This window comes from Octodon degus, unplaced genomic scaffold (genome assembly GCF_000260255.1).
Source record: "Octodon degus isolate 3935 unplaced genomic scaffold, OctDeg1.0 scaffold00121, whole genome shotgun sequence".
NCBI lineage: Eukaryota > Metazoa > Chordata > Mammalia > Rodentia > Octodontidae > Octodon > Octodon degus.
The window spans coordinates 7577107-7589774 of NW_004524697.1; the positions used below are offsets into that span (position 1 = coordinate 7577107).

The 12668-nt window shown below is 37.3% G+C and overlaps 1 protein-coding gene across 2 annotated transcripts in view; it reads left to right on the forward strand.

Annotated features, from left to right (window-relative positions):
* Nucleotides 1–12668, forward strand: part of LOC101592473 (histone PARylation factor 1) — a 33011-nt gene that overhangs the window by 6156 nt on the left and 14187 nt on the right. The window contains exons 2-4 of one of the 2 annotated variants that reach the window (XM_004640237.2): nt 2896–3055; nt 7758–7947; nt 9184–9282. In XM_004640237.2, the coding sequence (XP_004640294.1) occupies nt 2896–3055; nt 7758–7947; nt 9184–9282 (449 nt within the window). The remainder of the gene's footprint in view (nt 1–2895; nt 3056–7757; nt 7948–9183; nt 9283–12668) is intronic. The other variant, XM_023700109.1, reaches the window with a different exon arrangement.

Below are 12668 nucleotides of genomic sequence, written 5' to 3' on the forward strand. Positions count from 1 at the left end.
ATCTCTGCAGATATCAGAGAAATTACTTCTGATATGATTTGTTTTAGAGCCTTATTCAGTTGCTTTGTTAGCACTTCAGAGATGCTGAGTGGGTGGCTTTTGGGTTGTCCCACCTCATTGCCCCCTGGGTTTGCCTTTGGTCAATTTGATGTCTGGGGTGGCATCTTGTTTAAGTGTCTTCTCATTTTCTTTTGCTTTTTTTCATTTAAATTCATGGAGTGATGCTTGTAAATTGCCTATGGTGTTTTCTTTATTGCTGATATTTCAAACCCTTTAGGGAATTACTAGTTCACCAAGGCATTTTTCAGGTGTAGCTGGTTTTGGATTTTGAGTCTGTTGCAAGATTCTACAAGGGGGCTGGGGAGATGGATCAGTAGAATAAGCGCTTGCCTGGCAAGGGGAAGGGCTTGAGTTCAATCACTGGTTCCACAAAAAAAAAAAAAAAAAAAAAAAGATTCTACACCTTCAGTTTGTTGGGGATGAGAGCTTGCTGCCTGTTTGCCCAGCCCCTGCTTCTCTGGTACCATGCCACAATATTTTCTATGATACTTTATGAGTCTCAGTCTTAGAGTACCAGGAAGAATAGCTGTTTAGAACAGTTATGTCACTTTTGAGTAAAGTGCTACCTTCAGCAGTAACAGTAGCATCAATCACAGCCAGAAAATAACAACTGAGATAACCATTAGTGTCCCACTTTTAACAGTATTACTACATTATAGTAGATTATAGTACATTATAACTACTGTGGTTATATAACAGAATCTAAAACAAAACAGAAAATTATATGCAGTATATAAGTCCTTAATATGTCAATTTTACCTTCAGAGGTTAAAATTTCAAAGGGTTTAGGGAAAAAATAGAAGAGGAAGACATTGTTATAAGGCAGTAGGACAAAGGGTGGTCATGCTAACATTGGAAAACTGGTGCAGAAGCTTAGAAGAGAAGGAAGAGATAAAAAGAGAAGAAAACTACCACAAAGAAGCTAGAAGCCACATTCAAACTCATACATAAGCAAGATCAAACAATGAAGGAGAAAAAAAACCCCACAAAAACAAACAAGAAAGAAAAAAAAGGTCCACTTCCAGGTTTGCTTCTGCGGTCACTGGTAGGTGTGGAGACAGAGTCCTGATCCCTGTTGATTTATCCTAGCAAGCCAGCGTAGCTTTTCTGTAGGATAGTGATAATCTCAGCAAGCCTGCACAAGACCAGACTCATTCGGCCTGTAGCCGTCAGCATAAGTTCTTGGGCCTGAGCCTAGCTGGGAGCTGCTAGATGGAGCCAACAGCCACCCTGAATTCTGAGCTCAATTGGCTTCTCTCCAAGATGGATCCCAGTCACACTATTGTATGGGATGACTGAGCCCTCTGTACTTAGTGCCAGCTAATACAGTCCTTGGTGTTTACTGCTTCCCTCCACTGCTGCATCTCTCTGTGTAGACCTCTAGGATTCATGTGTTCACAGGTTTGAATCTTGAGCCATGAGTCTCATCTCAGGGAAAAGGCACCGCCAGCTACCTCTTCCTCCATTGAAGTTTCTCTTTTCACTCTCTCCATAGGCTTCAGTTTGGACTTTAGATCCTTCATGGGTTCAGGGAACCCACTTCCCTACTTCTTGTTTTCCCCACATTGTTATATTCTAGTGTATGGATGGTAACACTCAGAGAGGCTCTTTCTCTGCTGCTTACCACTCTGCCATCTTGGTGCCTCCCCAGTAATTGATCCATTGCAGAATATTGAGCAATATTTTTTCAAATTTTGACCAAACCTCTATGAAAACTAAATGTTTCCAAGGGAGAGGGGGAGTGGCAAAATTGTTCCTGGTTAAAATGACTGATCTAAGTAGAAAGACTAAAACAAGACATAATCTAGGCTTGTTGTAGAGTTACCAATAATCACAGCTGCTTAGGGAAGGTGAAACAGAAGAATTTCAAGGTCAAAGTTGACCTGTGCAATTTAACAATACCGTTTCAAAATGAAAAAGGCTAAGGATGTAGTTCTGTGAGAGAGAACTTGGTTAATGTATGTGAGGCCCTGGATTCAGTTCCCAGTACTGGAAGACAAATAATCCAAGAAGAAAGGATCTAGGTTCCCAGAAAGAAAAATACTAACACTTTAAAAACTAAAGATAGGTAACCTCCAAAAAAAAAAAAAAAATCTTTACAGAAATTTATCAGGTACCTTTTATCCCTTACAAAACCTGGTATACTTTTATTTATTTTTTATTTTTATTTTTTGCAGAACCGGGGATTGAACTCAGGCCCTTGCACTTGCCAGGGAAGCGCTTATTCCACTGAGCCATCTCCCCAACCCCTGGTATACTTTTATTGTAGAGCTACTAGAGTTATGAGTTTTACAACCTAATCCTCATATTCAAGGGTCTTTTGCGAAATAATAGGGGTTTTTGCTCAGCATTCAGTGCTGTTCTACTAACTTCTCAGCAATTATATATACTCTAGTTGTATATAATTCTATTGGACTTTGCTGAAGAAACAGCTTTTTCACTAATAAATCTCTTATATCCACTTATTTCTGATGTCTCTGGTGTGATTGGGGAATTTGTTTAAACAAAAGATGAGTGTATCTTGTTAGCCCAAAGAGGGCAAAATCTGCTCTTATTCTTCTCCTGCCTTCTGCTAGAGGTTTACTCCTTTTTTCTTTTTTTCATTATCTTAAAAGAAATATGTTAGAAAACATACTGTGTAAATCCCTTTTCCTTGCCCGAAAGAGTCCCCAGCTTTTTATTCAGATAAACTATTTAGAGTAGTTGAATCATACATACCCATACACACCCCCAAAGCCCTCAGAGATGAGTAAATAAGAATGAGCAATATTGTTATGCGAGGAAAGTCACAGAAATGACTTCTAGAGAACTGAAGTGGTGTATGGTAATTTTTAGTGTGTGAAGGCAGATGATGCGAAGAAAAGTAAATCCTGTGAAGCTGATGTCTCCAGTGATCTTCGAAAAGAAGTAGAAAATCATTATAAGCTCTCCCTTCCTGAAGACTTCTATCACTTCTGGAAGTTCTGTGAAGAACTTGATCCTGAAAAGCCAGCTGGTGAGTTACACCAAAATCTTCCTGTTTCTACCAGTGGAAAATATAATAGGAAACCAGAGTAAGGATAAAAATAATTCATAGAAAAAGAACATTTTTATAGTTTAAGAAATACAGTATTCGGGGATCACCCACTTGGGGACCCCCTCCTGTTCTCCTCTTGGACAGGAGCTTGCTTTCTCCCCCAATAAATATATTCTTTTTTTTTTTTTTTTGTGGAACCGGGGATTGAACTCAGGCCCTTGTGCTTGCCAGGCAGGTGCTTATTCTACTGAGCCATCTCCCTGGCCCCCATTAAATATATTCTGCTCTTTAAAAAAAGTACAGTATAGTAAAAGAAACCTAACATGCCTCTACTACCTAATATATTAGCAAAGGCAAGTAATTTCATGACATTCTTTGCTATCAGTGTGAAGGATAAGCACATATAACAGGAGTTTTAGTATGAGTTAGCCATTCTATGAACTTATCTACTAGATTAGGTAAAGAACTATTCAAAGGTATTTACTGAAAGGAAGCATGAGAAATGGCTTAAATGCTCATCAATAACTTATCTACTCAGAGCATATTCATAGATATAAAAGAACAAGGCCAAATTTTAGGAAATGTAAAGGCTCATTTCTAAAATATGCCAAGTGGAAAAAAAGTATAGTTTTTATTGCACCATTTTTATTTATTATTATTTTTTGATGTATTTGGTACAGGGTCTCACTACATAGACCAGACTCTGATTCTCCCGTTTTTAGTCTCCCAAGAGCTGGGATTACAGACGTGCATCACCATGCCCAGTCTCCATCGCCATCTAGGTGCACCCTAGGGGTGCGCCAGGGATCGAACCCCAGCTGCTGCACTCTGCCTAAGCAGGCATTTTAGTCCACTGAGCTATGTGGCCGGCCCTCATTTAAAAAAAAAAAAAAAGGCTGGGGATACACACACACCATGTGTAGTTTTCACTTGCTTATTCTCTCTGAAAGACTGCACAAGAGAACTCGAGGACTAACTAATTAAGAGAGGGAAAGGAGAAGAGCTAGGAAACATGACAGTGACAAGCCATACAGTTATATTTAGAAGATGGGCAAGGCAATGATCCTGAGAACGTCCAGATTTTTGAATCTAGCAGTTAATTGGAAAGATTCTCACCCTGACTAACTATATATACAGACACCTGTGAACTAAGTAACTGCACTGAAGATGGCAATTTGTAATAGTTGGTTCATGCTTGAAGTGCTTATCATTCTGGTCTTCTGAATACGGGCTGCTTGTCATGACATGCCAGTTGCTACTGTGCTGTCTCTCGGCTAGATGATCGTTCAAAAAGAAGGGGGTGGTGAATAAAGGCAGGAGACAGGAATAGGGATGTTGTGGGACTGTCCTGCTTCAAGGTTGTATATGGTTAGATTTTTGGACTTATGTGTTAACATAAGAATTATATAATTCTTTATGCCTATTTTTAAAATATTCTAATTTTTAAATGTTTTTTTTAGGCTGGTGAGATGGCTCAGTGGTCTAAAGCACCTACTTAGAACAAGCTTGGCAAACACAGGGACCGAGGTTCAATCCCCCAGCACCACATGCGAGCCAGCCCCACCCCCTGGTGGGCTGAGCTGGCCACACACACACACACACACACAAATAAATAAAATTTTAAAAAAAAAAGAATATAAATGTTTTTCATCATATTCTGTAGGGACTTAAAGTTCAACATATCAATACATGAAAAATACCTGTTCCATGTTATGCCTAAGATGTTTGATATGCAGACAGATAGTGAGGTCAAGCTTAACAGCCTAGGTTGTATGGTAATAACAATAAGCTTGTCTTCTGGATGGTTAGCAACCTAAGTTTGCAGACCAAAATTAGAGAAAAAGGAGGGCCGCGAGGAAATCCAACATTTTAGCCCTAGCCTTGCAAGGTCAATTAGGACTCAGGACAAATGAGAACTTGTACTGTAACGTCATGTAACTCGGTAGTGTCCCAAATTTTCTGATCAAGGAGATTATGGGACCAAAGAGGAAAGTGATCGATGATGTAGAGTGTGCCTAAGGAGAGTCACATGGAGAGAAAACATTCTCTCAGGCTTTCACAGAGAGCACATTGGCCAAGCAATGGCTGTGACTCATCCACATGGCTGACACTGACAAAGAATCTACAATCTGAGGTACAGGATCTCAGGATAAATCCTGAGGGGATTTCACTGACCTTATCAGACCCAAAAGCTACAACTCTTGTTGCATAGGTCTTGCTTTATCTTGGTCTTAACCATCCAGCAGAAAAGTATAAGAAGTAAAGCCATGCTGTTACATTGAGCTGTAGGGGACTCAGGTCAACAATTTCTGACATTGCCTGTCAAGCGGAAAACCCAATACTATTATAGACTACTGGACTCTTTTAGAATATTTTGCTGAGTTAACACACCTATAATAGTCAAATAATGGAACTAAACAAGAAAAGGGGATATGTCCATTTTGTATCTGTGTATTCAAAATGGTTAGAATAGATACATAGTTACATTCTCTTAATGAATAGAGGGATTTGTTCTAGTAGTGTTTGTAAATAGGATATCAAGTCCACATCTTTTTTTTTTTTTCAAAGGACTTTTTTTGGTCTTATTTTCACTATTTTCTTTTTTTGGTACCGGGAATCGAACTCGGGGCCTCGCGCTTGCTAGGCAGGCGCTGCGCCACCGAGCCACATCCCCGGCTCCAAGTCCGCATCTTGTACAGCAATTAACCACTAGGAAGAATGTATGCAATGTGTTAATTATTGAAACTGTCCTACCAATTTTGTTTGAAACTGTCTCTTTGCTATTTGTTTCTCAATAAAATTATGGGGGAAAAAAAAGACTGCACAAGAGATTATTCATCAATCCCCAGTTCCCCTAAAACAAAACAAAACAAAAATAAGAGATTAATCGTAGATTATGATGGAGTGAGTTTTTTTTACTATAATCCCTTTTTTCATATAATATAAATATTCTTATACACTATATAGGAAAACATATGTACTCTGAATTTTGGCATTATATCAAAACATTTATTGAACACTGTAGCACTTTCTCTAAAAAAGTAATTATAGCTGTGTACTAATATTAGAAAATGTGTGACTCAAACCTTTTTAGAACAGAAAAGAATAAAAATAGTACATATCCATCAGAATAGATGGACATGTCTTTATAATGGAATATCAAACTATATTTAAGATCCTATAAAATAGCACTTAAAAGCATGAGAAAATGTACAGAAAAATCTAGTGGAGATAGGATGGAAGATAAAAAGCAGATTACTAAATACCTCACTTTTGAAATGTTTTATGCTTTTTACTTTTATGTATAGTAGAGGAAAGTATGGAAAGTTACCCTTGTGTAGCAGACTATGAATGTTAATTTTATCAGGTAACATTGGTGCTTATGGTTTTCTTGTTGCTTTAAAAATGAATTACTCTCTCCTTTACCCTCTTGATAAGCCAAACTCATTCCACTTTCCTTCACCAACTCCTCAGAGTATGTCCATACTTTTTTTTAATAATTAATGCATTACCTATTATTGTCTTTGTGGTAGTTATTCAGAGGACAAGATATAGACATGAAATTTTGTCTAAACACTTTTAGTACAAACCTTTCTTCTCATTGAACCAAGAGAAAGTAGCTGCATATCTATCCTAACTATCTTGTATACACATATATTTTTTTCACTATAAAATGGTCCTTTATATTCCCCTTTTTTATTTTGTTTTGCCAGAGATGGGTGTTCCATTGCTGTTGGAGAAGCTGTATATGGAGAAGTCTTTAAAGGGTCTTTTCATAATCGATGCCAGTTCAAATATTGTAGCTACTTGAATTTAGCAAAATAACCCAATATAGCCCAATAGTCCATAATAGTAGTTATCAGCACAACTGACAATTGTCCAAAGTTGGTGAATTGAGCCTTTTACAGCTCAGCATATTAATATAGCCTTACTTTTTATACCTCATGGTTACACTTTCCTGCTGGATTGTTAAGACCAAGTTAAAGCAAAGACCTATATAACTAAGAATGTAACTTTTAATCATGGTGTTACCTCTTCTAGGCATTGTCTTGCACTTTCCACCCTGCCTTCTTATAACTGGGTCATTTCTGGGTTGCTTACTGAAGCACCAAGGGCCCAAGTGAAGGTCAAGTTGTACATTCATATAAAGTTCATGACTGTGGTTTTATTTGGCACTCCTCCCTCTGTGATCTGTGAGTGGACAAAGAAGATGAAATTGTCAGGGTTAGGGTTGGCAGACAGATTATCTAGGAGGTAAGGAAATCTGGAATGACAGCCAAGATAAAAAGGGAAGAAAATATTCTTTATCATCTTTAACCCATGTTTTTTGCTATCTTTGTTGTCTCTCCCTTACTCCGTGTTTTTTGGAGCTAATAGAAGTGTGGTAGTGACCCAAGGTGTCTGTGGCTCTGTATGCCAGTAGGAATACAAAGTCCTGCTTTGGCTGAAAGAAGAGACAGCAGGAATGTTTGAAATGTTAAGCTCATTCAGTGATACAGTTAAGAGGAAATCCTGAATGTTAACACCACGTTTCTATTTCTCTGACTTATTTTCTATGAGTGTTTATAAGGAACATCTTCACGCTGTGACTAGTGTAGTTGCTTAGAAATAGCTAACTAATAAAAAAAAACTGTTCCTTGTTTTCCTCCAGAAAGTATTCCTAAAAAAATTTTCTTTACAGATGCACTTTCCACAAGCCTTGGACTACAGTTAGTGGGTCCTTATGATATCCTCGCTGGAAAACATAAAATGAAGAAAAAATCAATAGCCTTGAACTGTAATCTTCACTGGAGGTTTTACTATGATCCTCCTGAGTTCCAGACCATTATTATTGGTGATAATAAAACTCAGTACCACATGGGGTATTTCAGGTAAAGAATATTTTCTTCTCTAAGGTACAGCTCTTGTCTTGTTCATGAGTATAAATATAGTCACTGGCATCACCCGCATGACAGGCCTATTTCCCCTGTATTGGCGGGTATGTGAGCCAGCTGTTATTTTTGCTGCTGTTACTTTTTTAACCTAGCCTAGGATGGTGAACTCTTGAGGTTGCACTTCCCCAGTTTTTACTTTGTGATTAACAATTTATTTTCCCTTTTGGGTTCAAGAATCTCCTTTAACCAACCCAACAAGGATAATTCAGAGCACTTGTTTTGATTTACATAAACTGTGCAATGTACTTCCTGGGATTATGTAGGTAAGAGCAGATTCTGAAATCAGAGATATTTGTCTATTATCTTGGTTACCCCATGCAAGGCATTAGTGAATGACTTTCTGTGACTCAGTTTCCTCTTCTGAAACAGTGAGCATAATTATACATATCTGATGGAATTTAGAACTATTGTGATCATTAAATGAATACATGCAGATGCTTAGACTGTTAAGAAAAAAAAAGAGCTGGAGGTGGAATATACCTTGTCCATTTGTACCAGTAGAGGTATTCTTGACAATAGAGATTAAGCTGGGGAGACAGCTCAGTAGCATAAGTATTTGCCTGGTAAGTGCAAGATCTGAAGTTCGATCCCTAGTACCACAAAAAAGAAAAAGAAAATATAGAGATTAAGTATAAGATAATAGAAGAAAAGGTGAAATACGCATAAAGGGAGATGTCAGATACCAGAAAATGTATGGGCTTGGAACTGAGTCACATGGATTCTACTTTCTGGCGTTGACACTAATTTACTAGAAACTTGGTTAAATAGCTTCTGTTTGTTTCCTTGATTTTAAAATAAAAGGACTTGGTTATTTACACGAATATAGTGCTCTGTCCTCTTTCTGTTTTGGTTTTCTTTTTTTTTTTTTTAACAAACTCTAAAATGTGGGAGATCAGTGGTTATATATAATTATCTTTTCATCCTGTGAGAGGCTTTATTTTGCCTTTTTTTGTTTTGGGGTCTAAAATAACTTGGTGTTAACAATCTAAATTTTAGATCCTCCTGTATAGACAAGATCTGTCACAGATATTCCTACGAAACTTGAAGTTTCAACTTGGTAAATTTGTATCTATTTTTATCAGTATAAATTATTATCTAGAGGCATAAAATTCTTCTTGCCTTGATAATACAGGTTATAGACAACTAAATTTTTAATTTCTTTTGTTAAAACAGAGATTCTCCTGATGAACTTCCTGTATATATTGGTACAAATGAAGCAAAGAAAAATTGTATAATTGTTCAAACTGGAGATAATGTGTTTGCTGCAGTCAAGTAAGAAAATATTTTATTTATAATTAAATATTTGTTCACATGTTTACAGTCCTTTCCTAAGGGGAATTAGGGTCACCACAAATTGTAGATTTCTAGAGATGATTTCTATGATTTTTCATATAGTCTTTTACACACTCCTTTAATGCCACTCGAGCAAAAAATACACCTCAGATATAATTATTTCACTTAATTTAGCTTAATTTTGGGCTGGAGTATATAGCTCATAGTAGAGAACTTGTTAGCATTTTAAAGGCCATAGATAGATACAACAGACAGATACTTAATCTTGATTTCAGATATCTCCTGGTAAAACCAAAAGGTTTTTAGACATGTAGTTTTAAACTCTGTTCTGCATGGTGGGTTCATTAAAAGACCCACAGCATAATTCAGCACAAAGGTTTGGTACAGTAGAGTAGATGCTCATAAAATTCTTCAGCAAGCTGATGGAATGTTCTAACCTCCAGCAATGACAGGTGAGTGGCAGAGCTGGCTCACCAATGGTGTTTAAGTCAGTGTGTTACCAGGCCCGGGAAATCAGCTGCTGTCACCATGTTGTCCAGCACAACATTGTCTTTGCTATAGCCTGTGCCAGGAAAATCTATTCACTGCCCTCTGCCTTTCATCTGCCAGGTACTAAAATTTTACCTATAGCTACTACAGAACCATTAAATGTCTCTATAATCACTGGGGGAGGTGACAAGCATAGCTGCTACCTTGTGGCTCTTCTGCCTTTTGGATTTCAAAGAATTGTATCTACTTGGGCAAAGCTAGATTCCAAGTTGGGCTTGGGGGATGGCTCATTAGTATAAACGCTTGCCTGGCAAGCACAAGGGCCTGAGTTCAATCCCCAGTTCCGCCAAAAAAAAAAAAAAAAAAAAAAATCATTGTTTAGGGGCCTGGCCCTAGCTCAGTTCTTTAAGTGGCTGCTTCGGCAAAGCTTTCAGCCTCAGGTTGCTGTAGTTTGATCCCACAACACTCCAGCCAGCCAAACCACCCCTGAGGGCATTCAGAGCAAAAGAAAAAAAAATCCTTATTCCAAGTAGAGCCTGGGCTGAGTGGAATTATGGGAAATTCACTAAGCTTTTAGTGGGTGGGGCTGGAATGGAGCTGAGTATGGTATCAGGCACAGACCTGATGTGCTAACCACTTGTCAGCAGCTGTGTAGTTTGCATTGTAACAAAACATGTTTTGAATGATGCCTAGGCATTGAACCCAGAGCCTTGGCAAGCACTTTGCCATTAAGCTACACTGTAGTCCTGTTTATTTTGTGACAGGGTCTCACATTGCCCAAACTGGCAAACTTAGAATCCTACTGCCTTAGTGTCTAGAGTAGCTACAGGATGCACTATTCCCAGCCAGAAAATAGTCTTTTTATTACTTTAAATATAATAGGTAACTGAAGCTTTGTGTGACCTCTTTTAATAGTTTTTTTTTAAGAATTTTTATCCTTGTGACTTAGTCCAAATTTAGAGAACTCGAGAGAATTGAAATCTACCTAGCAGAGCCACTGCACTACTCTATGCTGTTTCATTGGATCTATGTGAAGGGCAAATACATTATAGATGACTAAGGAAAGCATGTTTTCTCTATTTTGATAACTGTAAGTTTTACAGAAAATGTTGCATGGTATTTGTAATTTATGTAACTTTTAAACTCTAGAGATTATCACTCCATTTAAATCGGTGCCATCTTCGTTAGAAGCTATCATTGTTTATTTACTTATTGTCTGTCTTTTGCCCTAACAGTAAGTTCCATGAGGACCAAGGCTGTGTATCATGATATATTATTATTTATTCATCTTGAAAATATGTACCTTGGCATATAAAACACCTAATTTTTAATTTATATTATTAAACTTACTTGTGTTAGTAGAAATCTTTTTAGAAGAAAGATAAGATAGTGACTGTCGGGCTGGAGAGATGGCTCAGTGGTCTAAAGCACCTACTTGAAACAAGCTTGGCAAAACACAGGGACCACGGTTCAATCCCCCAGCACCACATGCCAGCCAGCCCTGCCCCCTGGTGGGCTGAGCTGGCCACACACACACACAATAAATAAATGTAATAAAAATAAATAAATAATTAAAAAAAAAAAAAAAGATAGTGACTGTCTAACGTAATTCAGGATTGTTCTGGCATGTTCATTGGGAAACAAAAAGGAAAATGAAAAACCAAAAGCATGGGTGATAGTTTAATTTAGGTAAGGACTAGGAAGTAAGTACTTGAGGAACTGCTCAAATGGATTGACTATTACTTAAAGGGAAAAAAAAACCTATTATTTTAAAAAGTATTAAGTAGTTTATTTTTAAGATCCCTTCCTTAAGTCAGCTAATTGGAACATTTGGTTTCTTCATTTACTTATATAGCAGCCTAAGTAAGATCTTTCAAAGCAGATTATTTGTTACAAACAAATTATCTGTGTGCTTCAGAAAAGTTCTGTGTGAAAGATTTCATTTTAACTGAAGCAGTGCACATTAAGACAGCAAAGATTAGTAATGGTTAAACAATAGTAAAAAACAGTGAGTGATAAGGTGAAAGAAACCTTTGTGGTATAATTGCTCATGCAAAAACTTGTAGAGAGTAGTTTGAGAAAGGTTTAACCATATTCCAAGATTTCTTGATAGGTAATGAACATTGCCAGATACTGTGCTAAGTATGTATTTCTACCCTTGAGTCAGCAGTTCCAGTCAAGCTGTTAAAAAGAAGTTGATGTTTACCCAAATGTGAATTGTATACTATATATCTATCTGTGGGAAAGATTAGGTAAATAAATATAAAATATTCATGTTCTGTAATGCCACAATGCTAATTTGTTGGGAAGAAGGGAAATAACAGATGTGTACAATGCTTCCATCTCACACTGTTTAATGCCAGTGAAGAAAATCTAATATTCAAAATTTTACAGATAAATTTTATTTCTCTTTGGGCAGCAAAATTAAGAATGAGTTTTCTTTCTTTCCCTTTCCCTTTTTATCCTAAAAATACTGAATTAGTTTTAACCTCATGGGCCTCCTAAATGGTCTTAGGGACCCTTTTTTATCCTAATCACAGGATCAGAACTATTCATAATAAAGCATTATTTTTGTGCAACACAGAGGTAATTGTGGGACATGATTGTTGGCATTTTGACAGGAATCAAGGTAGTGACACCAAAATTACAGTAGCCACCACATTTGCACAGCAGTTACACAAGGCAAGTGTCATTTAAGAATGTGAGGAAAAAGTGTTTAGATTTCTACTTTTTAACACTCTGTGTGATGAAAGAAGGAATACAGAGACAGCACTTCTACACAGTGAAGTAGTGCGGTTTGTCTCAAGAGAATAGACTCTTAGATTGAGCTGTGAGCAAACTTTTTCCCGCTTTCACTGGTAGAGTGAGTTACTGCT